This window comes from Equus quagga, chromosome 20 (assembly GCF_021613505.1).
Source record: "Equus quagga isolate Etosha38 chromosome 20, UCLA_HA_Equagga_1.0, whole genome shotgun sequence".
Taxonomy (NCBI): domain Eukaryota; kingdom Metazoa; phylum Chordata; class Mammalia; order Perissodactyla; family Equidae; genus Equus; species Equus quagga.
The window spans coordinates 18,648,293-18,672,693 of record NC_060286.1 but is presented as its reverse complement, the minus strand read 5'-3'; the positions used below and the strand labels follow the sequence as shown (position 1 = coordinate 18,672,693).

At 50.9% G+C, this 24,401-nt stretch overlaps 1 protein-coding gene across 5 annotated transcripts; it reads left to right on the top strand.

Annotated features, from left to right (window-relative positions):
- Positions 1–351: 351 nt before the first annotated feature.
- Positions 352–16,326, top strand: ABCD4 (ATP binding cassette subfamily D member 4). 5 transcript variants are annotated; one of them, XR_006886376.1, is made up of 19 exons: positions 352–467; positions 3,859–3,977; positions 4,136–4,263; positions 5,450–5,589; positions 6,829–6,945; positions 7,338–7,463; positions 8,049–8,099; positions 9,852–9,946; positions 10,177–10,298; positions 10,405–10,496; positions 10,676–10,765; positions 12,350–12,558; positions 12,711–12,802; positions 13,299–13,335; positions 13,710–13,759; positions 14,198–14,250; positions 14,569–14,625; positions 15,237–15,352; positions 15,796–15,821. XR_006886376.1 is itself a non-coding variant. In XM_046647742.1 (19 exons), the coding sequence occupies exons 1-19, from the start codon at positions 430–432 to the stop codon at positions 15,862–15,864; spliced, it is 1,821 nt and encodes a 606-aa protein (XP_046503698.1). In that variant the 5' UTR covers positions 352–429; the 3' UTR covers positions 15,865–16,326. The 5 variants fall into 5 exon arrangements, 3 of the variants coding, with proteins under 3 accessions (XP_046503698.1, XP_046503699.1, XP_046503700.1); XM_046647742.1 differs by having other exon boundaries at positions 14,549–14,625; positions 15,796–16,326; XM_046647744.1 differs by having other exon boundaries at positions 405–467; positions 3,935–3,977; positions 14,549–14,625; positions 15,796–16,326.
- The last annotated feature ends 8,075 nt before the right edge of the window (positions 16,327–24,401 follow it).

Here is a 24,401-nt window from a genome sequence, read left to right as displayed (position 1 = left end):
GGTGTGGACATACACACGGCTCACCAAGCTATGCCATGCTGTGGCGGTGTCCCACATACGAAATAGAGGAAGACTGGCACAGATGTTAGCTCAGCGACAATCTCCCTCAAGCAGAAAATTTAAAAAATAAAATACTTGTCACGAAACACTTTAGTCACATTCTCGGTTTCCCCATGTCAAAGGGGAAACCTCCAGATCCAGGAGGTGGCGCTCTAGGCGCCGGGTCAACAGACTATAACGCTCGGCACTCTTTGGTTCTTTTAGAGGCGAGTGGGTCGCTTCCGGGAGCGGCCTCGTCGCCGGCGCCTGTCCTCTCTATCCGCCAGTGTCTGTGGTCTCCGGGCGCCGGGCCCCGCCCCTCTTCGCGGCCGCGCGCTCTTCGGACTCTGCCCCAGGCCGCCGGGCTCCCGCAGCGGTCGCGTCCGGGTCATGGCGGTCCCAGGGCCCGCGCCCCGTGCAGGCACCAGGTGAGCAGGGTGGCTGGCTAGGAGGTCCGAGCCTCGGGGCGTCCTACTCGGGGCTGTGTGGGGAGGGGGCTCAACTGCCTCCCGCCCTGGTCCGCGGCTCTGGGGGAGCCCCAGCCCCGGCGAAAGAAGACCGCCCTCCCAAGCTGCCCTCCGGCCTTTGCGGGAACCTCTGCCGTCCTCTGCGCTCTGGGTGTGGGGTCCTCGCCCTCGGAATTGGCTTTTTTAAGAACCTCAAGTGCACAGAATTGAGTTGATCACCCTTCTCAGTTCTTGGCACACTGTGGGCTAGTGCAAGGCCCCTCTCGTGTCTTATTATATTCCTCCCTTCGTTCCTTATTCTCCATCCCTTTTCACTCCCCTTCTCAGACACCCATTCTGGTGTTAAAAGAGTGTCTTTACAGCCCACTTTACATAAGTTTGCATACATGTTACCTTGAAAAATATGTAGTGATTTTGAATTCATATATATGATAATATGCTGTTTTTAAAAAGCCTTTTTACTCAACATTGTGTTTTTGAGATCATCCATGCTGTAGTAACGTAGTTTCACTTGTGAGTGCTGCATGGTGCTTCCCTAAGTACATTAGACCCCATTTTACTTATACGTTCCCCTATCGATGGACACTTAGATCGCTTCCAATTTATAACCACCGCTAACCATACTGGCACTTGTCTCCTTGTGGATATGGGTATCCATCCCAGGGTAGGGCGCTAGTACATAGCTAATTGTACTAAATTGTTCTCTGGAATGGTCACACCAGTTTACACTTTCCAGCATCATGCATGAAGATTCCTGTTTCCCCATAGGCCCCCAACATTTGGTATTGTTTGGTTTTCTAATGTTTATCAATTTGATGGGTGTAAGGTGGTCTCCCATTGTGTTAATTTTCACGTGTTAAGCATTTGGGTTTCCCCTTTTCTGCATTGCCTATTTATATCCTTTTCCCACTTTTCTATGGATTTCCTGTCTTCCTGACTTGCAGGAATTCCTTGTATGCTCTAGATTTTAGTTCCTTGTTGGTTTATACATTCTGCAAATACCTTCTCCAATTCTTTTAACCTGTGGCACTGTGTTGAACAAAAATATTTAATTCTAAATTAAATCCATTCATTTTCCCTTCTATAGTTTGTGTTTTCAGGGTCTTATTTGAGAAATACCTTCCCATTATATCATCATTAAGATATTCTTCTACATTTCCTTCGATTAACTAAATAGTGTTACTTTTCACATTTAGATTTTTAATCCATTTGGAATTTTTAAAGTTTATTTTTGTAAATGATTTGAGGTAATGACCTAAATTTTCCTCCACCATTTTCAGTTAATAACTAATGAATTAATAATTAAAACTCAGGGCTGGCCCCTTGGCCAAGTAGTTAAGTTCGCATGCTCTGCTGCAGGCGTCCCAGTGTTTCGTTGGTTCAAATCCTGGGCGCAGACATGGCACTGCTCATCAAACCACGCTGAGGCAGCGTCCCACATGCCACAACTAGAAGGACCCACAACGAAGAATATACAACTATGTACTGGGGGGTTTTGGGGAGAAAAAGGAAAAAAATAAAATCTTAAAAAAAAAAAATTAAAACTCAGAGAAGCTGTTAAACATAGTCAAGAGCACAGATTCTTGGAGCCAAGCTGCCTGCGTTCAAACCCTGGCGCTGGCTCTTACCAGGTGGATGACTGGGCAAGTTACTCAACCTCTTTAGTCTCAGTTCCTCATCCATAAAATAGGAGATAATCTCCATCTCTTAGGGTTGTGACAATTAAATGAATGTAAAACACATGTACAACAGTCCTGGACTCATAGTACGTGCTTAATAAGTGTTGACAGCTATTAGTATTAATATGTCCTTTCTTATAATAATCTCTATTATGTGCTCCTGTAAATGTAGGTGAATTTTTTTCTTCTTGGTGTCTCTGTTCCATTGGTCTTTTTATTCCTGTGTTAATACCATACTTTGTTGTTCCTCCAGCCCTGTAATGTATGTCTTAATAACCTGTTGGTTTGGGTCTCTTCCTCATTTCCTGTTCTTCACCACTGCCCTAAGCTATTCATGGACCTTTATATTTCCCTATAAAGTTCCTCAGAGAAGTCCTGCTTTTCATTGTATTACATTGCCTTTATAGACTACTTTTGTTAGAAATGAGGTCTTTGGGGCTGGCCCCATGGCTGAGTGGTTAAGTTCGTGCCTTCCACTTCGGTGGCCCAGGGTTTCACTGATTCAGATCCTGGTTGCAGACATGGCACCGCTCATCAGGCCATGCTGAGGTCGCATCCCACATGCCACAACTAGAAGGACACACAACTAAAAATATACAACTATGTACTAGGGGAATTGGGGGAGAAAAAGCAGGAAAAAAAAAAGAAGATTGGCAACAAGTGTTAGCTCAGGTGCCAGTCTTTTTTTTTTTTTTTTTTGAGGAAGGTTAACCCTGAGCTAACTGCTGCCAATCCTTATCTTTTCGCTGAGGAAGACTGGCCCTGAGCTAACATCCATGCTCATCTTCCTCTACTTTATATATGGGATGCTTACCACAGCATGGTGTGCCAAGTGGTACCATGTCCGCACCTGGGATCTGAACTGGTGAACCCCGGGCCACCAAAGCAGAACTTGTGCACTTAACCGCTGCACCACTGGGCCGTCCCCAGGTGCCAATCTTTAAAAAAGAAAAGAAAAGAGTCTTTATAATGTTAAATCCTTCCAGCTCTGTCTATTTAAGTCTTTCGTCACCTATAATAGAGCTTTTCGTTTTCCTCCAACGTGTCTTATACATTCCTTTTTAAAGTTAATTCCTGAATATTTTATAGTTTTTCTATACTTGCTTTTGTAAATGACATCTTATTTCCTTTATGTTTTCCAGTTGATGTAGAACAGTATTCCACTTGTTGGTGTAGAACCGTGTTGGTATTTGTGTATTAACCCTATATACAGCTGAACTCCTTTTATTTCCAACATTTTTTCTATTGATTTGCTGTAAACGATCATGTCATCTGCAAATAATGACAGCTTAATCTCTTCCTTTTCAGTCGTTTTACTTCATTTCTTTTTCTTGCTTTATTCCTTTAGCCAGGACCTTAAAATCCTTGATGAAGTGGGCTGCTTTGTCTTGTTTGTGACTATAATGAGGATGTGGCTAAAATTTCTTCATTAACTATGGGGTTTTTTTTTTCCTGTGGCTTTTTGGTAAATAAGCTTTTATAGCATTTATCAACTTAAAGACATTTCTTTCCATCCTGAGTCTGTTCACAGCCTACCATCTTCAGCATCCGTAAACCGTTCTTTCTGCATGGCCTGGACGCCCCACAGAACAGTGTGATGAGCTTGGTACCTGCTCTCTGAGGCTTACCTGACTCTTAGGCTTCTCTCTGCTTCTCCTGCATCTCTTCTTCAGGCCCAAGTTAGATCTGCAATTTCTCCAGCGGTTCCTACAGATACAGAAGGTTTTGTTTCCCTTTTGGTCATCACAGAATGCCTTGATGTTCCTGACCCTTCTGTGTGTGGCCCTACTGGGTGAGTGAGTGAGCCCAGGCTGGAGTGGGGAGGGAAGCCCTGGTTTGGGTCCCTTTCCTCCTCTCTGGGGTGTTCATGAGGCAAGGACTCAGGAGGAAATTTCCCTCCTCTTTTCTCACCCGTCATCGCTGATTTCTGACCCCTCTCCCTCTCCCCAGAACAACTGGTGATCTACCAGGTTGGCTTGATCCCCAGTCAGTACTACGGCGTCCTGGGAAATAAAGACTTGGATGGGTTTAAGACCTTGACATTCCTGGCTGTGGTGCTCATCGTTCTCAACTCCATGGTAAGATCTTCTCCCTGTGTCTCTCTTCCTCTTCAGCCTAGTACGAGTGGAATGCCCAGTGGGACTTAGACACCAAGAAGCAGGAATCAAGCTGTGGGTGTGTGTTCCCTGCCTTTTCATAGAAATTGAGGTCAGAACCCTCGGCAGGGCATTGATCCTGGTCTTTGGCCTGCTTGGGACCAATTCCTCCGGTGTTTCAAGCTCCCAGGACTAGGCCATGAGGTTCTGGTTTAATTCAGCATTTAGTGGAAATGATCATTGTCCCTTCCATTCCCAGAACTCTTGCGTCAGGGAGCTCAGAGTACTTGAAAACTGGGGTCAGCAGCCAGAGCTGCTCTTCCTCCTCTGCAGGGCTGAGCGTGTGACTCAGCCTGGGACCATGTGACGCCTCCCAGCCTTTGCACCTGCTGCTTTCTCTCAGAATGGCCTCCTTCCCCACCCCTCCTTCACTTGGTTAATGCCTGCTCGCTTCTCAAGATTCCTCTGTTGTCACCTCCTTCAAGTCCTCAACTTTCTCCTTCATGATTCCTTCACTAAACTCTGCCCTTTTCCTCTAATTAACTAATACTTTGAGTTTACCTCTGCTGTAACACTCCTCACACCCTTGTCATTGTCTGTTTCCTTGCTGGACGGTGAGCTCATTGTTGTTTCCCTCGTGCCCGAGGGTAGGTGCTCCATCAGTGGTGACTGATGAGAGTCAGGGCTCCGCTAGGACTCAGGCCCAGTGCTCTCTGTCAGGCTGCACTATCTGTTTTCTTGGGGAAGCCACTTCTCATCACACTTTGGCACTTTTGATGGGTCTTCAGTCTGTAAGCACCTGTGTATGCAGAACCCTGTTCCAAGTTCTGGGGACAGAATAGAGCATAAATGGAGTAGAAGATAGCATCCCCAATCTCCAGAAGCTCTGCTCTCAGAGGAAGACAGTACACTGTAGAAAGGGGCTCGAGGGCCTTGCCTTGTAAGCCATGCAGTATTTGGTGAGGAATGAACACGTGAGTGAGGGAGGAAGGGAAGAATTCCCTGACTTGGGGCTTTAAACAAACAGAACTGCTGACTGGACAGAGTCATCAGAGTGGGCTGGCGCTAGTCAGCCGAGGCTTTCTGCCAGCCCTGAGCTTTCAGCTGAGACTTGCAGGCAGCCATCTCTCCCCTCCCTTCCCCTCCCCCTGCCTTCCCCCCTGCACAGCTGAAGAGCTTCGACCAGTTCATTTGCAACCTGCTGTATGTGAGCTGGAGGAAGGACCTCACCGAGCACCTCCACCACCTCTACTTCCAGGGCCGCGTGTACTACACCCTCAACGTGCTGCGGGATGACGTCGATAACCCGTAGGCGCCCCCTCCCAGTCCTTGCCACCCTCTGCATGATCCCATCCTTCTGGTTCAGCCCTAGAGACTCCCTGAGGCAGATCCCATGGAGATCATCTACAGTGTTCTGCAAATGTTGCTGTCCAGAGCCGTGGGAGGTGGGGGGGGTCGGTGTGCTCCAGAGGACCCTAGAGAGGCTCCAGGGCTGAGAATAGGGAGCTAAAAAGAAGAGGCCAGGAGCAGCTTCCTTTTGTCCATTTCATATCCTGGGCTTCCACATAAGGCACCCTCTGAAGAAAGTGGCCTTGCTAGAAAAAGCTAGACAACTGCTCTCAGATTTTCGGCAGTAAAAAATTACTGCTGTCTACAACTCAGTCTAGGATTCAAATCCCCATTTTATCATCTTCCAGCTTATAGCTCTTAAGTTCACTAAGCCCCAGGTTCCTTTTCTGTAAGACGGGGATAATGATAGTTCCTATCTCAAAGGATATAGTGAAGCTGAACGATGTAATTCACGTGCCCATAATGCACAGGTACCGTGCCTGTGCAGAGCCAGTGGGCCAAGGTCAGTTAGCTATCATTATCTTTCAGGTGCAAACAGTGAGGCTCAGAGAATGCAGATGACTTGCCCAGGGTCACATCTCTCATTGGGAGTAGGAGTCAGTGTGGCCCTGGTGGTGCAAAGGGATGTATGGGGTCTCTCCTTGTACTCATTCCCTCCCCACACGCCACCGTCCCAAGCACTCTCTTGCCAGGGGTGACCTTCCCTCAGCTCAAGCTGAGCTTTGCAGCAGAGATTTCTTGGGAGGCTCCTGCTGCTTCATAACTTTCTCTTCAGGCCTCTTCTCTGTGGCTCAATGCATACAAAGCTTCTGCAGCTAGATAGCTACAATGGGGGCAGGCTCAGGCTCATAAGAGAGAGATCAATGAGTTAGCTTTCCTCATCATCCAGAAACTCAGCTCATCCACCCTCAAGTTTTTCTCTGGCTCTGCTCAGAGCTGGCTCACCACTCCTGGTGCTGGACCTTTCAATTGCCACTTTTTCTGAGGGGTAAACTGAGGTATAAGAACCCTGTTTAAAGGTCCTAATGGTCTCGGTGCCTCTAGGAAACCAGCCTTTGTCTGGGTTCATCTTCCCATAGTGTCATTGCTGACAGCACTGAAAGGCTAGGTTAGAATAAGAGGGAGCGTGGAACTGTCTTAGTTCCTCAGCCCTGGAGCCCAGCTCCCTGGGTCCAGTGATGGTGTCATTGGCTGCAGGGACCAGCGCATCAGCCAGGACGTGGAGCGGTTCTGCCGGCAGCTCAGCAGCATGGCCAGCAAGCTGATCATCTCCCCCTTCACGCTCGTCTACTATACCTATCAGTGCTTCCAAAGGTGAAGCCTCTCCTCTTCCCAGAGTCCCCCCTCCACCAGCCCGGTGGTTCCCCCGAGGTCCCTCACTCACATGTCAGTTGGATGTCAGCTCTCCCAGGTCAGGGGTCAAGAGAGGCTAGACTTCCCTCCCTCCCTCCCTCCCACCTGCACCTCAGGAAGTCTCCTTATCTTGCACGCTAGGGCCCCTGCCCTCCCTTTGCCCCTTGGTGTTCAGTGTCACAGGGATCCTGGTGCTCTGACAGCTTAGACCACGTACCAGATGCCCCACACAGAAGCAGAGGCCCCACAGGGCTCTGAGATTGGAGAGGGACTGCCCAAAGGGGAGTGGAAGTCGGGGCTGAGGCCCGAGGGGCTATGCGGCTCCCCATACCCTCCCTCTCTTTGCCTTTCAGCACAGGCTGGCTAGGGCCTGTGAGCATCTTCGGGTATTTCATCCTGGGAACCATAGTGAACAAGATATTGATGGGGCCCATTGTGGTGAAGCTGGTGCAGCAGGAGAAGCTGGAGGGGGATTTCAGGTTTGTCTCTCTTGCTGGAGGTTTCTGGGCTGGGCATAATGGTTAAGGAATGGGATGTGGAGTAAGACTGCCTAAGTTCAAATTCCAACTATGCCAGTTATTAGCCATGTGCTCTTGGGCGAGGTCTTTAACCTCTCGAAACTTCAGTTTTTCCATCTCTAAAATGGGAATGGTACTGTTACCTATGGAGAAAATTGTGAGGAGGATTAATGGTGTGGGTGGTCAGCCATCATCATCCTCATTCCTTGGCCTTCTCACATGCTTCTGCTCCATCCGCCCTGTTTTGGGTCAGCCAGTGGATCTGGCCCCTGCTCTGTGCTTCTTGGCCTCCTCCATCAGGCCCAGCCCTGGGAGGAGGAGGGGCTGTGGGCAGGTGAGGGGCCGCCCTGTCTCCAGAGCTCCTGCCACCCTACCCCGGCCCTGGGATTTCCCACCCCTCAACGGTCCAGGGAAGGATCGGGCTGCCACAGCCAGTTTCAAAGTGGATCCAGGCTCCTCTTTGTCCAGGGGTCTTGATCCACAATTCTAAAAGGAGGGGGCCAGTACTGCCTGCTGTCAGCACACACTTCCCTTTGATTGGCCCAGGTTCAAGCACATGCAGATCCGGGTGAATGCCGAGCCTGCTGCTTTCTTCAGGTGAGTCCGCGGGCATGGTTCCCCTTCTGCCTGTCAGAGCTAATAGTGGAGAAGGAAAGATGAATTGTGCAACCCCCGCCATGAGCCCAGGGGCCGAGCGTCCTCACACTTGGCTATGACCCCACCCCTACGTCCTTGTCTGCCTCGTCCTTAGGTCCAGGGGTTTGCTTCTGAAGCTGGTGGTTCATTTAAGTGGCCTGGCACGGAGCCTCAGTTTGTTCCAAGAATGCAATGAGTGAATGCTCCATCATCTGGCTGATGACTGTAAGGCATCGCCTCTGCCTCTCATTTTCCGCTGGTGCCTGATGTCCGAGGCTGGTCCTTTGTCTCCGTAGCATGGGAGGGAATGGGAGCCCATCGGGAGACCTGCTCCCTAGACACCATCCACGTGGAGCAAAGTGTCTGGTCTCCTGACAGCCGCATTGTGAAATCCCGTTCCTTCCCTCGGGGCCAAGGCAGGTCCCTGTGCCCTGCTTCCCATGAGTTCTCGGAGTCAGTGTGTGAACTGACAGTGGAGGCCCCAGAGGTGGTGGTTTAAGGAGTGGAGGTTGCTCCTTGATGGCCTGGATCTAATAGCCCTGGGACCTTTGCTCTTGTCAGTCTCTGCTGCAGTTTGCAGCTGCCACCACTTGGGGGCACCAAGAATGCTTGGAATCTGTGAGCTGGGCTTTGGTTGGGTGGCGGGTGGGGCTGGTCCTGGGCTAAGTTGTTTTGAATTCTGCAGCCTCTGCCCATAAAGTTCTGGGCGCCGGGGAAAGCACGTTGGTTCTTGGAGCTGTGATGGGTTCCTCTATGGCTTCTGTCCTGCTCGATGCAAAATCTGAAGTGCCCCTTCTGTGCTCCCCCCACCTTTTCTGCCTGGAGAATTTCTGCCCCTCCTTGATCCCCAAGTTGCCTCCTCTGGGGAGCCTTCCCAGACTCCATTAGTGGTCAAGCCTCTGTGTTGCCGTAACCCTGAGGATATACTGCTTATGTTACACAGATAAAGAAGGCATTACGTCTGCCTGCCCCTTGAACTGGGAGCTGCTCAGGACAGGAGCTGTTTCATCCACCTCTTTATCTCACTGGCTTACTAGCACAGAGCCTGCCGCATCGCAACTGCTCCCTGTAGATTTGTTCAGTAATTGCAGTTAAGGGCCGGCCCCGTGGCCGAGTGGTTAAGTTCACACGCTCCACTGTGGCGGCCCAGGGTTTCACCAGTTTGGATCCTGGGTGCGGACATGGCACCGCTCATCAGGCCATGCTGAGACGGCATCCCACATGCCACAACCAGAAGGACCCACAACTAAAAATACACAACTATGTACCAGGGGGCTTTGGGAGAAAAAGGAAAAATAGAATCTTTAAAAATATAAAAATAGAAAAAGTAATTGCAGCTATTATTTATTGGGGGCCCTTTCATGTGCCTGGCACTTTATATTCAGAAATTCTCCCTCTAGCCTTTTACTTAGCTATTATGAGCACCGTTTTACAGATGAGGAAACAACTCAGAGGCTTAAGTAACCTGTCAGTGTCACCCAGCTAGTAACTGGCCAGAGCCAGGATTTGAACCAGGTCTGGCCAATCTAGACTTCATGTTCTTTCTGCAGACGATACCGTGTTGAATGAGTGAGTGCTAGTGGCAGAAAGGGTCTGAGGTGAAAATCATTCAGATGGGCTTGGTCCCTAAAGGAGGGTTTGATGAGGGACAGAGGGCCCCCAGCCTGGCTGAGGCTTCCGGGGCCCTATGGACATCCCAGCCTTTCTCGTCAGAGCTGGGCATGTGGAGCATATGAGGACAAACCGCAGGCTGCAGACACTCCTTCAGACCCAGAGGGAGCTGATGTCCAAGGAGCTCTGGCTGTACAGTAGGTGGAGGGAGCCCCCGGAGTGGGATAGTCCCCTTCCCTAAGCTCCCTACTTTCTCTGCACTAAAATGTTTGCTCTGATGAAGGAATTAACCAGGGGGAGCCACTCCCTTTGCTGTGCGCGTCCTCAGGAGAATGAGGATCCAGGGAATAGCTTGGCCTGCTTGCTTCCTGCTCCCCTCAGAGCACATAAATGGTTCCAGGTCTCTCACACAGTCTGTCTTCTACAGTTGGTGTCAACACGTTTGACTATCTGGGCAGCATCTTAAGTTATGTTGTGATCGCCATCCCCATTTTCAGTGGCGTCTACGGAGACCTGAGCCCCACAGAGCTCAGCACCCTGGTCAGCAAGGTGAAAATCCTCCTGGTAACCCCTCATGCCATCCCCTCCCCACCCCGCCCCAGCGCCCAGGGCCTCAGAATCGAGGCCTGCGCTCACTGCTCTGTGTCCTGTCCAGAATGCCTTTGTGTGCATTTACCTCATCAGCTGCTTCACCCGGCTCATCGACCTCTCCACCACGCTCTCGGACGTGGCTGGTTACACACACAGGTGAGGCTGCATCCAGCCCCTCTCTAGTTCCTGAGCAAAGTGTGTGCCTCTGGGAGAAGTAGCTGAATGAAAAAAGGAACAGAAAAACTCACCATATGCTAGTGGGCATGGGAGAGGAAAAGGACTTACACCTTCACCTGGTCCCCCAGAACCTCCTCAGGTTTTCACTTCTTGCCTAGGATCGGGGAGCTTCAGGAGACCTTGCTGGACATGTCCCTGAAGTCACAGGATGGTGAGCTCATGGACGAGAGCGAGTGGGACTTGGACAGGTGAGCACTGGGCTGGCAGTGTGGTGCAGTGGTAGAGAACGCAGGCTCCGGAACCACCCGGCGTGGGCTTACCCTGGAGCGCTCCCCTTTCCCAGCTGGGCAGCAGAGCTGTGCAGAGCAAGTGAAAGACCTCTGTGTCTTATGCCAGGCACATTATAAATGTTCACAATCAAAGTTGTAGTTTTGGCATTTCTTGTGTTAATTTACACCATCCCCCAGCTGATGGAAGCACAGTGCGCACACCTGCCTGGGCCTGAGATAACAAAAGTCCATATAGTGTCCTTCCTCTTCCGTCTGAGCCCTCCTCCTCCGTCTGAGCCCTCCTGCCTGCCACTTTCCCCTGGGCATGTCTGTTCTGTGTTCCCCGGGCCTCACTCAGGCCCAGCGATGTCTTTTTTTATGTATCTGCAGCCTCTGTGATGTTGCTGACTTTTCTATATATTGAGGATTTGCTCTTGTCCTCACTTTTCTTGGGCAAATTACTGAAGAGTTCTGTGTCTCAGTTTCTTCATCTCTATAGAGGACATGAATGGAACCTTCCTCTTAGGGTTCTTGTGAGGATTAGCTAGAGTTAAAAGAAAGTGCTTGAACAGCCACAGAGTAAGCTTTCAAAAATGGAAACAGTCTGAATTCCAGGGCCTGCACTCACCTCTTTTCTTAGGAACTGATGCACTCACCTCTCTTCTTAGGAACTGATGCCTTAACTGTTGCTCCTGTTCAAAACTAAAGCCTTCTGCAGCTGGGAGCCCAGAGGCTGGGGTGAGGGTGCAGGGCCTCTGGAAAGCTGAGCTGCTGTTCTCTGGAGGAGACGGGCATCCGTGAGAGCCAGAAACTCCAGAACTGTTTAGTATTACTGCTCTCCTTCTTACTGTCACTCCTTGAATCACACTGTGATGCTGTGAAAACCCACCAACGTTAGAATTAGACAAATTCAGCTCTGTGACCCTGAGCAGATTACTTAGCCACCTGACTCAGTTTCCTCGTCTGCCAAGTGGGAATAATATCTTTGATTCATGGGTGTTAAGACTGATTAAGATCAGTTGTGTGTGAGGCTTTTCCCAGCCTGGCACAAAGTAGGTTCCCCCACTTCCACCTCTGTGTCAATCTGCTCGGGCTGCCATAGCAAAATACCACAGACTGTGTGGCTTAGACAGCAATTTATTTTCTCACAGTTCTGGAAGTCTAGAAGTCCAAGGTCAAGGTGTAGGCAGGGTTGGTTTCTCCTGAGGCCTCCCTCCTTGGCTGGCAGATGGCTGTGTTCTCACTGTATCCTCACATGGCCTTTTCTCTTAATGGGGACTCACGGGATCTCTTCCTCATCTTAAAAGAACGCCACTCATATTGGACTAGGGTCCCACCGTAATGGCCTCGTTTTAACTTAATCACCTCTTTAAAGACCTTAGCTCCAGATGCGGTTACATTCTGAGGTGCTAGGGGTTGGGACTTCAATAGATGATTTTGAGGACACGATTCAGCCTATAACAACCTCCCAATCCAGGGGTGATGCTCCCAAGGAGAAGAACCTCCCCCTGGCAATACTGACACTGCTTATCTTCCACACACCCCTCCCTTCTCTGACCCCAGGGCCCCGGGATGGCCAGCAGCAGAGCCAACAGACACAGCTTTTCTCCTTGAGCGGGTCTCCATCTCTGCCCCCTCCTCTAACAAGCCCTTAATCAAGGACCTGAGCCTGAAGATCTCTGAGGGGCAGAGCCTGCTCATCACAGGCAACACAGGCACCGGCAAGACCTCCTTGCTCCGGGTTCTGGGCGGCCTCTGGGCGAGCACACGGGGTGAGAAGCAGCCCTCCCTGCTCTGGGCCAGCCTCAGCCTGGTGGCGGGTGGCGTGGGTGTAAGATTCCAGCCTTGTTTGTTGGGGAGGGGGAGCGAGAGGCCGTTACCTTCTCTGGAGATCTCAAAATGCCGGTTTCTGTGGGCTCCACAGGCTCAGTGCAGATGCTGACCGACTTTGGACCCCATGGGGTGTTGTTCCTGCCACAAAAGCCATTCTTCACTGACGGGACCCTTCGGGAGCAGGTCAGCCTGGGGCCCACTCCTCCTACTGTCTCCCTCAACTGGGACCTCCGGCAGTGAGACAGGTCTCAGCCCTAGAGAGTTATGGGGCAGAAGGTGGGGTAATAAAATGACCCATGCCAGGGCACTCTGTGGCTCTAAGAACATTTTATTCATATCCGTGGATTGGGCTATGCACTCAGGACAACTCCTGGGGGCTGGTTAACCTGTGGGAGACACAAGCCAAAGATCACATGCATTGTTGAGCACCAAGGTGGGATTCTGGGGGCCCTGCCCTCAGAAGGCTTACCGTCTCTTTCCCCTCAGACACACGTCTGAAGGTTGCAGTGACCCTGCCCTGCTTTCTGCAGGCCCCAGCCTCTCCCACTGGACCCTCCACCAAGGTGTCCCCTCCTCTCCTCTGGTGGTTATAGGGATATTTCTGAGGGAGGGTGGGCTGTGTATAGCCCCATCTCTCATTGGCCTTGGTCCTAGGCCCATGTGGTTTTTATTTTATCAGGTGATATATCCCCTGAAGGAGATCTACCCCGACTCAGGTGAGCTGGGCCTCCTCGTGGCATGTCCTCCCATCTCAATTGTCCCTGCTCTGCCTGACTGTGGCTTCACCTGTGCCTTTTGGGAGAGGCCCCAGCCAGGCCACTGGTTTTAGGTTGGGTCCCCTCCTCCTCCTTCTGCACCCTGACCCCATCTCATTCTGCCTTCCCTCCTTGGGGACACCCACTGGAGGAAGGGAAGGGATTACTTCCTTCACCTGGCTCTTCCCGTATTCATTAAGTGCTGTAACCTGCCACTTGAGAGCCTTAGCCCAGATTCTGGGGCCCCCACCCCAGGCCCCTGCCGTGATGTGCCCCATCTATTGTGGCTGCCCAGAAGGAGCTGGCTTCTTGAAGAAGGCTTCTTTGTTTTGCAGGTTCTACTGATGACGAGAGGATCATGAGGTTCTTGGAGTTGGCAGGCCTGGTGAGTGAGGGCAGGGACCCTGAGGTCTAAGCCCACCTGGTAGCACCGACCACACACAAGTGCTGGCCCAGCAGAGCTGGCCCTGCTGTCCCTGGGCCCAGGACTAGGGAGTGGGAGTGTAAAGTGGCAGTGGGAGCTGTTGGCCAGAGACGGGCAACAAGGAGTTACACTCTCTGTAGCAATGTTTAAAACAATGATAAAGCTGAGCCAGTCTGCCTTTGCTTGTCACCATGCTCCAGCAAATCTGAACAGTGTAGTTGATAGCATACTCCTCTCCTCCTGGGCAGGTCACTCCCACAGCCACCCACCCTGGTACGCCCCTGGGGTGGAGGTCTGTCTCAGAGGTGCGTGTGTGGCAGGACCTGAGGAGGTTCCTCAGGTGGCAGGAAGCAGGAATGGGCCCTTTCATGGACATCATTCCCTCCGTATGTGTTACAGTCCAGCTTGGTGGCCAGGACAGAGGGTCTGGACCAGCAGGTTGATTGGAACTGGTAAGAAGGGAGTGGGGGTACTCCAGAGCTAGCTCCCCCAAAGACATTGGCTTCCAGGGGTCCAGTCAAGTGATGGAATGGCTCCTGACCCCAAATTCCTGGTGTTTGCCAGCCCATCAGAGGCATTTTTCATGCCCTTGGGAGTTTGGGCTTCGCCTTGTGTGGGCAGCGGGGCTGTCATTGAAAGGGGAGTGATGTCCATCTGTCCTGAGGCCAGCCTCTGCCACAAGGACCTCTTCCTGCCCGGACCCATTCTAGGCAAAAGCCAAGCTACATGCTCCTTCCCACCTTTCCTCAGGTATGATGTTCTGTCCCCAGGGGAGATGCAGAGGCTCTCCTTTGCCCGGCTCTTCTACCTGCAGCCAAAGTACGCAGGTGAGGTTCGCCCTGTAGGTGTGCAACCAGGTACCATGTGTGCTCGGAGGTATAGCAGCGTGTGTTCGTGTACACCTGGGGAGGTGTCCATGTGGGCAGGAGAGGACGGCAGGGCTCTGCCCAGCAGGCAGCGATACTTGGCATCCTTGGAGCAGCTCTGGATGTGTTATGCTACCGAGTCCTAAGCTTTCTGCCATTGCAGCAGCCGGAGCCAGCCTTGAGAGGGCTCGTGATTTTGTGCTCCTCAGGCTCTGCCATCAATGAATGGGCATCCCACCAGCTGTGCCTGGCAGAGGGATGGCAGATACGGACCTTTGCAAGGACTGACATCCTCGGGGCAACTGGGATTCCCTGGATTGAGTGGTCCTAGGCAGGGCTGGTGCTTATCTGTAGGAAGCTGAGGGGTTTTGTTCTGCTGCTGGCAGAAGACTTCCAGCTGGAGCCTGGCCCTCTGCTCCTTTGGCCCTTCCTCTCCCTAAAGCAGAGCTCCTGTAAGCCAGAGCAGCTCTCAGCCTCCCCCTGGGTCCCGGCCAGAGGTGAGTGTGGGTTAGGGGAGAAGCAGGGCGGCCAGGGGCAGGATTCGATCCCTTCCCACCCGGTTCTGCCCTCAGTGCTTGATGAAGCCACCAGTGCCCTGACCGAGGAGGTGGAGAGTGAACTCTACCGCATCGGCCAGCAGCTGGGCATGACATTCATCAGCGTGGGACATCGGCACAGCCTTGTAAAGGTACTGGTGCTCACAAGGGTGGCCTGAGGAGGAAGAAGAACCCAAAGGCTGGGCCCAGCTGGGGCCAGAGGCCCCTCAAATGAGAAGTGGGGATTGGGGCTGGCCCAGTGGCACAGCAGTTAAGTGTACATGTTCCACTTCCACGGCCCAAGGTTCGCCAGTTCGGATCCTGGGTGCGGACATGGCACCTCTTGGCACGCCATGCTATGGTAGGTGTCCCACATATAGGGTGAAGGAAGATGGGCACAGATGTTAGCTCAGGGCCAGTCTTCCTCAGCAAAAAGAGGAGGATTGGCAGGAGTTAGCTCAGGGCTAATCTTCCTCAAAAAAAAAAAAAAAAGTGGGGATGGCAGAGAGGGAAGGGGCTCTCAGCAGGGGCTCAGTGGCCTCCTATTGTCATGACCAGAGCAGCCTGATCTCTGTGTGGTGGCTGTCTCTTGTAGTTTCACTCCTTGGTTCTGAAACTCTGTGGAGAAGGAAGGTGGGAACTGACCAGAATCAAAGTGGAGTGAAGCCCAGGATGTGGCTGGCCACCAGGAGAAGAGCCAAGCTCCGGGCAAGTCAGCAGCCCCCAGGAGAGACCAAGAGAACTGACGGGCAGGGAATGAGCCCCAGGTTCGCCTCGTAGGTCCTGTGTGGGGAGTGCTGGCCATAGTGGGCTTGGCCCAGGTGTCGCCCTCCCTGGGGCCCTCAGTGGTGTCAGGGGTCCCCTGCTGCCTCAGCCAGAGCTCTGTGCACTCGAAGTGCTGATTCCTTCCAGATTACCTCAGATCATGTTTTCTAAAGAAAAACCTAAAGTGTGGGATCTACAAGAAATGAAGGGTCAAATTGGAGAGAGCATTGGACTGGGAGTCAAGAGATCCAGAAACCTTCTAAATCAGTTAAGTTTATAACAGTAGATTTTTAATTGTAATCAACTATTTAAATTTTATAACTTTTTAAAAAAGAAAAGATAAACATTTTTAAAAAGTGTACAGCTTTCACCCTTTTCTTCTTCATTATAAGATGATCTTTTTAACTCAATCTCCAGACTTGAATTGAGAGCCTGGCGGGGAGGGACTGCCCTGTCCGCCGTGCTAGAACCTTCTGTTCATGGGTTTTCCCTTCACTCCACAAGTTCCCCTTTCCATATGCCTGTCGTACCTCAGCCACTAACCTCGAGGGCCCTTCTGTTTTTCTTGTTTTTAGCCCAGATGAAAGTCAGTCTCTTTCCCCTCAGCTAAAACAAGGTTGAGATTTTTCAGAAATAATCTTTGTTAGGGAACAACAACAACAACAGATTTAGCAGACAAAACCCAGACAGCACAGAAGCATGAGATGAAAAGTTACTGAGCCCAAAGTCCTTACTCTGGAACAGGTATTCCCCAAACTCCCCTTGTCAGCGTGTCACCTTCATGATGTTTGCCGGATCTCTGTACCTCTTGCACTGTTAATTACTTAGTATTTTTTAAATTAGCTCACTTTAAATTTAAATGAATTTCTGAAAGAAAGTTTACACCTGGGATAAATAGAAAGTAACTGTAAAAATGAATACAGTCAGTGTTAGGAAACTGCCGCTCAGTGCTGTGTCCTGCGGAGACTCTGAGCCTGAGGCCTGCTGTCTGTCCAGCGGGAGGTTAAGGGTTGTTATGGAGGAGTCAGACCTGCCAGCACCCAACTGAGAATTTTCTCCTTAATACGGTTAGAAAGATGGAACGGGAACTGCAAGGGAAAACCTTTCCCGCTGTAAGACTTCAGGTTATTTAATGCCTTGTTGGTACCACTGAAAGTGATCCCAGATGTTGTGGGGGAGTCCCAGACTTGAGGAGATGCTGCCGGGGTAACTGAAGTCTTGCCCCACCTGGCTTGGCTGGCATGGAGGCCTCGAGCCTGTTCTTACTCAGCTCCGCCCTGTGAGGGGGCTAACGCAGTGTGGCCAGGTGCCAAGCTGAGAGCTCAAGGAGGCACCTGAACAGGTCTGATGGTATGTCCAGCCCCCCGTAAAGCCTCCCTAGGGACCTACAGGATGTCAGCACTGGGAATGCCCGTGGCAGCCCTTCAGCCAGTGTTGAACCCTCTCACAGGGCTGAAAGGGACCATCAAAGTTGACCTCTGCTTCAGGAGCCTTCCCACACATGGATCTCCCAACTGTATCCTGCCAGCTGGTCTTCTGGCGTCTGTTCAGACACCTCCAGCACTGGGACCGCCCATCCTCAGACCCCTTTAGCTGAAGAGAGCTCTTCCTTAGGTTAAGAGGAAACCTGTCTCCTAACGATTGCCCTGACTCCCAGCCCTTGGGCGTGTCTGTTAAGCTGTGGGGTCCGGGTGTGGAAGGACCGCCTCTCTGGTTTACTTCCTGTACTTTTATCAAGGTAGCTGAAGCTCCCCCCAGCCTTTTTGGCAACAGCATTGCCTCGTTGACTTGCTTCATCCTTCCCAGCCCCTTCAACTCCTAAGCCTTTTTCACAAGTGCTGCTGCTGCCAGCAGACTATTTTAGAGACCAGGTTTGCTCCTCACTCAGTGTCTTTGCATTTGCCATTTCCTCTGAGCTGTTCCCAGGGCTATTTCTGTTCCTAATAGTCAGCCTTCTCCGTTGCAGAAATCCTGCCCAGAGAAAACCGTTCTTAGGGGCAAACTCCACCTTTATCCATCACTCATCTCAGAAGATACTGAGAGTTTTAGATGAATCGATACAAACCTGCATGAAGAAAAGTCAGGTTATGTGTCCTTAGTATAAAACAAAGACAAAAATTTTCATTTTAAATGTTTTAAGGTCAGCCAGGCAAAAATTTCCCAAACTTAAGTCACATTCTGCCACCTGGGGATCTCCACAGACCCAGGTGGATGATCTGTAAAAATGCTCTCCTTATGTCCCTCTTATCACTCTTCTGAGGAGTCCTGGGGCTGTGAGACAGGGTGGAAAAGCAATCTTTTGTCCTCTCTGTCGAGTGTCCAAAACCAAACTTAGGATCTCTCCCAAAAGCTTTTTCCAGTGAGTCTGAAGGTGAGTGTCTCCACTCTCTATCTTGCTGCTTGAGCTAGAAATCTAGAGTCATCCTTGATGTTCCCCCTCAGTGCCTACCCAACCTGTCACCAAGTCCTGTCCATTTTGCCCTGTAAATAGATTTTCCACGTATCCACTTCCCCCCACCTGCTTGAATCCTACCTACAAGGAGCTTAGGAGGGAGGTAGATAAAACCACCAGGAGAATCCAAAAACGAGACTGGGTGGCAGCTGGACTCTGAAGAAAGAAGAAAGGAGGCAGTGTAAGCCCCGTCATTTGGGGGATGTTAAGAAGCTTGGGGTGTAGCCATTCTACACACTGTAATGCAGCCGTCAAAAATAAACGAACTTCAGTTATCAATGACTTACTGAAGACCTACCACGTATGAGGCACTAGTCGATTCCAGGGTTACAGTGGGGAGCAAGGGGGCCCTGGCGCCTCCCCTCATGGAGCTTACACTGAAGTGGATCTGAAGACCATACAGCAACAGGAAATGCTTCTGGTTTAACATCCACTGAAAATATTCACAAAATTGTACATATGCCATGATGCTGTTGTAGGTGTTCTCGAGCTGCCTCTGGAATTCAGCCATTCTAACACTCCCCAAAACACCAAATACAAAACCATGGAAGAATATGATAGAATTTTTCCAGAGGGTTCATGAGGTGGGGAATTAAATTGCCTACTAAAAAGCAAAACATCTTTAAAATCCCCCTTATCTCCCCTCCTGACCCCAGGCCACATAAGTTTCGCTCCTTCTACAGCTGCCTGTCTTCTCTCTCTCCCTTATCTCCCCTTCAGCCTCTCAGCTCCTTGGATACTCCACTCCGCCTCCCCCCACCCCCAAAGGATTTGGGGGTGGGAGGAGGCAGCCTGGATCCAGGACAAACTATCTCAGGGAGGACCAAGGTGGGTGGAAGTGATTTTAGCTTTTGAATAAAAATCCGTCAGTGCAGCATCTATAGGGCGAGCACCACAGATGTGGAAGTTCTCCTTAAGAGACGCCATTCCCTGAGGGCCTCCCACACAGCCAGCACTTTGTAGACATTTTCTCATTTACTTCTCACTGCAAACAGCAGGGAGGAAGGCTGCAGGCTTGGGCTGTAACTTGGCCTACCCTGCCAGAGGTGGGGGTCTTTCAGTCCTTGTAAAACAAAATGCCCCTGGACCAAGCTTGGCAGTTCTAGATCTAGAAGAAGGATGGGGCCTGGGGAAGTTGAGTTGGTGACCTGGCCACAGGGACAAGGCCAGTTAGGAAGGGAGTGAAGGCAGGAGTGGCTGTGGACAGAGGATGGAGGGAGGGAGAAAGACGCTTCTCATGGCAGAGGATGAGGAACCCCAGAGACTCAGGTTAGCCACGCGAATGATTTTAAGGGAGGCGGAGACTGGTAGATAACTAGTCTCTTCCTGCCACAGGCCACAAGGAGCTGTGCTCTGTGTTTTGTGTCCAGGACAAAGCTGGGCTTGTCTCCCAGAGAAGAACAGTGCCAGCTGCCCTCTGTAAAGACTGTGTTTCCAGAAACATCTTGTCAGTGCCAAGAGCTCCTGACTGATGCCCCATCTAGGTCTTGGGATAATGGGTAGTCCTGGGCCAAGCCCTGGGCAAGAGAGGGCCCTCTGGAGACACACGGAGTTGTCGGGAGAACCGGTTCCTGGAAAAGAAGTCAGCTGAGAGGGAGCCCAGGACCTTTGTGGGAGGCTGCAGAGACCATCTCCCCAGGGGATAGGGTGACGCGTGGACAGGCCCCCGCCCTGGCCATCAGGCAGGGGACGTGTGCTGGGGATTGCTGACCTCAAGCCTCCAGCAGAGTGAGGCTGGCCACAGTGGGCCAGTAGATTTGCCCATCTGTAGGTAGGTAAAGGTTCTGAGGGTCAGACACCTCTGGGGGAAGGTTTCCCTGGGACAGTCCAAGGGCAGGGCAGACTTTTACCTAGATTTGGGTCAGCTCCTGTGCCCAGGCTGAGAACTGCCAGACCACAAGGGGCAGAAGGGGAAACAAGGGTGAGTCCCAGCAGCCTGGATGAGGAACAGGTTCCCCATCTGCACATGGCTTGTGCAGGGCTTCAGGAGTCTCAGGGAAGCCCAGCTCCTGCCACATTCTCCTAATAACCCTGTGAAGAAGATGCTTCCTTTTCTTTCCTTTTTTCCCCAGTTGAGGAGTCTGAGCTCCAGGACCTGAAATGACTTGCTTAGATATCTCAAGTTCAAAGCAGAACTCCTGAGCCCCCCACCTGCCCCCATCTTGCCCATCTCAGGGAATCACCCTTCCACTGTCCACCTGGAGCCCAGGCCAGAGACCTGAGCCCTCGGGACCTCCTTCTCCACATCCAGTCCATCACTATGTCCTGTGGGTTCTGCTTCCAAAATACACCTGAAGTCCACCCCTCCTCTCCCTCGAGGCCACCATCAAGCCCTCCTGGAGGACTGTGGCAGCCTCATCCCTGGTGCCCCTGCTTCTCCCAGCCCCCACATCCTCCACAAAGTAGCCTGAGGGGCCTTGAAAATGCAAATTAGCTGCTTCCTGCACTAAAGTCCAGAATACTTATTGGGGCCTGCAAGGCCTCTCGGCCTCGTGTCCTATCCCTCTTCTCAGGGCCATTGACTCTGCCATCGGGAATGAACCAGGCTGGTCCTGCTGAGAGCCTTGCTCCCCACACATTCCTGGAAGCACACAAACTACCAAGACTGACTCAAGAAGAAAAAAATCTGAATAGATCTATAACAAGCGATTGAGTCAGTAATCAAAAACCTCCCAACCCATGATCTCAGGACCAGATGGCTTCACTAGTGAATTCTACCAAATGTTTAAAGAATGTTTAATATTGGGGCTGGCCTGGTGGCGCAGTGGTTAAGTGCACACGTTCCGCTTCAGTGGCCCGGAGTTCGCCAGTTCGGATCCCAGGTGCAGACATGGCACCGTGTGGCAAGCCATGCTGTGGGAGGTGTCCCACATATAAAGTGGAGGAAGAGGGGTATGGATGTTAGCTCAGGGCCAGTCTTCCTCAGCAAAAAGAGGCGGATTGGCAGCAGATGTTAGCTGAGGGCTATTCTTCCTCAAAAAAAGCCCAAAAAGACCAAAAATTTAAAAAAAAAAAGAATGTTTAACATCAATCCTCAAAATCTTCCCAAAAATAGAAGCAGAGGTAACACTTCCTAACTCATTCTATGAGGTCAGCATTACCCTGACAACACAACCGTATAAAGGCATTACAGGAAAACTACAGACTAATATCCTTTATGAATATGGATGTAAAGATCCTCAACAGGGGCCGGCCTGGTGGCACAGTGGTTAAGTTCACACATTCCGCTTCTCGGCAGCGCAAGGTTCACCGGTTCGGATCCTGGGTGCAGACAGGGCACTGCTTGGCAAAAGCCATGCTGTGGTGGGCGTCCCATGAATAAGGTAGAGGAAGATGGGCACGGATGTTAGCTCAGGGCCAGTCTTCCTCAGCAAAAAGAGGAGGATTGGCAGCAGTTAGCTCAGGGCTAATCTTCCTCAAAAAAAAAAAAAGCAGACCTTTACCTCACACTAGATACAAAAATTAACTCAAAATGGATCAAAGAACTAAATTTAAGAGCTAAAACTAAACAACTCTTAGAAGAAAACATAGGGCAAATCTTCATGGCTGTGGATTTGGCAATGGTTTCTTTAAATATGACACCAAAAGCACAAGCTACAAAAGAAAAAAATATATAAATTGGACTTCATCAAAATTAAAGTTTTTGTGGGTCAAAGGACTCTGTCAAAAGAATTAGAGCAAAATAGTGGAGTAGGCAACTCCAAAGATCCATCTCTCCAAGAAACATTGAAAAACAAGGAGAAACTCTCAGACCCAACTTTGACAGAACTAGAAAAACCATCAAAGGTTTACAGCAACCAAGCAAACACTGCATCAAGAAAAAGACAGCTTAAAAATGGTAGGAAAGCTTTGTGGTCTTTACTTGCCCTTGCCTCATCTCCTCCCCAGCTTGGTGGCATTCTTGAAGAGGGCAGCCTGTGTTCCCAGTGTGGGACCCTGATCCCTGCTTCCAGAGAACGCAGAGCAGATCTTATTCACAAATTATTGTGTTTGTCTGTTCTAACCTGTCCGGGGCTAGAAAGACTGACACAAGCTGCTCGTCTCTGTTTTGCCTGACTCAGAACTCATGCAAGGCAGAAAAGTAGTGGGCATTGCTCAAAAACTTTGTAAGGTTAACAAAGACCTGCAGCCACCTGAAGCAAAAGGTTATGGTTAAAACATACAATGGCCCTCCTAAAGCCTGGAGGGAAGTGCTGGAGAGAGAGTTTCTTTGGGAAACTAGGATATTCAAAAGTGACCCTGTGTACTAAGGACTTTAGAAAGCCACGTGCATGGCCAGCACAGGATGCGTGCTCAGAGAAGACTAGAGAAGAGCCTCCGCTGTCACCTCTGGCTGGTCTCTGGGCTCAGTCCAAGCAGGCAGTGAAGGCTGAGGCAGAGTTATAAACTGCCCGGCCAAGTGTAAAGGAGCGCCCCAGCACAGACTGGGAGAGACGGGTTTTTTGTTGGCTTCTTTGCTTTTAGCTCCTGGTATTCAGGGAAATACTAGCTGAACAGAGACTTCAAGTGACCACACATGACAAGAATGACAGTCTTCACAAAAATAGTTTGGAAAAGTCACCAAACAGATGACTGCAGTCTTCAATAATCAAAAACAGCAAACTCTGGGGGAGGGGGAGAAACTGATTTCTAAAGTTACCATATTATAATATTCAAACGTCCAGTTTTCCACACACACACAAAAATCATACAAAGAAACAGGATTATGGTCGATTCAAAGGGAAAAAAATGGGCAGAAACCATCTCTGAGGAAGCCCAGATGTTGGACTTACTAGACAAAGGCTTTAAATCAACTGTCTTAAATATGCTCAAATAGCTAAAGGAAATGCTGGAGCTGGTTCTAGCTCTGGCTCTGGTGCTAGAGCTGGCGGCTAGATCTGGACCTAGCACTGGCTCTAGGGCTGGATTTGGTGCTGCAGCTGCTTCCATCTCTGGAGCTGGCACTGGCTCTAGATCTGTAACTGGCACTGGTGCTGGAGCTACAGCTGGATGTGGCCCTGCAGCTGGTGCTAGAGCTGGTCCAGGAACTGGCTCTCCCTCTGAAGCTAGTTCTAGCCCTACAGCTGGCTCTACCTCTGGCTCTGGTGTTAGAGCTGGGGCTGGAGCTGATACGAGCTCTGGACTTGCCAGTGGCTCTGTGATTGACTCTGCTTCTGGAGCTGGTGCTAGAGCTCGTACTGGTACTGGCTCTAGCTCTGGAGCTGGCTGTAGTCCTAGAGCTGGTTCTAGCTCTTGCCCTGGTGCTGGAGCTGCTTCTAGCTCTGAAGCTGACGCTCTAGCTTGGGGGCAGGTGCTAGAGCTGGTGCTGGATCTAGCTCTTGCTCTGGAGCTAATACTGGCTCTAACTCTAGAGCTGGTGCTAGAGTAGTTGCCAGAGCTGTTTCTAGCTCTGGAGCTGGAACTAGGGTTGGTGCTAGGGCAGTGGTACTGGAGCTGGTATAGGCTTTAGCTTTGGAGTTGACATTGGAGCCAACTCTAGCTCTGGAGATGGCTCTAACTCTAGAGCTGGCACCGAAGTTGAATGTAACTCTGTAGCTGGCACCAGAGCTGGCTGTGGCTCTAGAGCTGGTGGTAGAGCTAGTACTGGAGCTGGCCTTGGAGCCAGGGCTAGGTTGGCTCTAGCTTTGGAGCTGGTGCTAGAGCTTGTTCTAGCTCGAGACTTGACTCTGGCTGTAGGACTACAGCTGCAGCTATGCTGGAGCCATCTCTAGCTCTGGATCTGGTGTTCCAGCTGGCACTGGAACTGGCTCCAGAGAAGTTGGGCCTGGCACTCCAGGTCCAAGCTGGGCAGGTTGAGATGCACCAAGGCCACCAGCTATTTCAGGTATGGAAAGTCTGGAGTCTGACAGGAATCCTGAGTACTGGTCTAGCCAGGTGTCCAGGATGAAGGAGATGACACTGGAAGTTGGAGATCAAGCAGCAGAGTCAGAGCCCTGGCCTTTCCTTCCACACTGCCTTCTGCACCTCTGCAGGGGACTGGGCTC

Coding starts and splice junctions, on each gene's coding strand:
- ABCD4 (XM_046647742.1), top strand. CDS start 430: ATGGCGGTCCCAGGGCCCGCGCCCCGTGCAGGCACCAG. Junction 10,299..10,404: donor TCAGCACCCTGGTCAGCAAG/GTGAAAATCCTC, acceptor TGTCCTGTCCAG/AATGCCTTTGTGTGCATTTA. Junction 14,626..15,236: donor CCTGCAGCCAAAGTACGCAG/GTGAGGTTCGCC, acceptor TTCTGCCCTCAG/TGCTTGATGAAGCCACCAGT.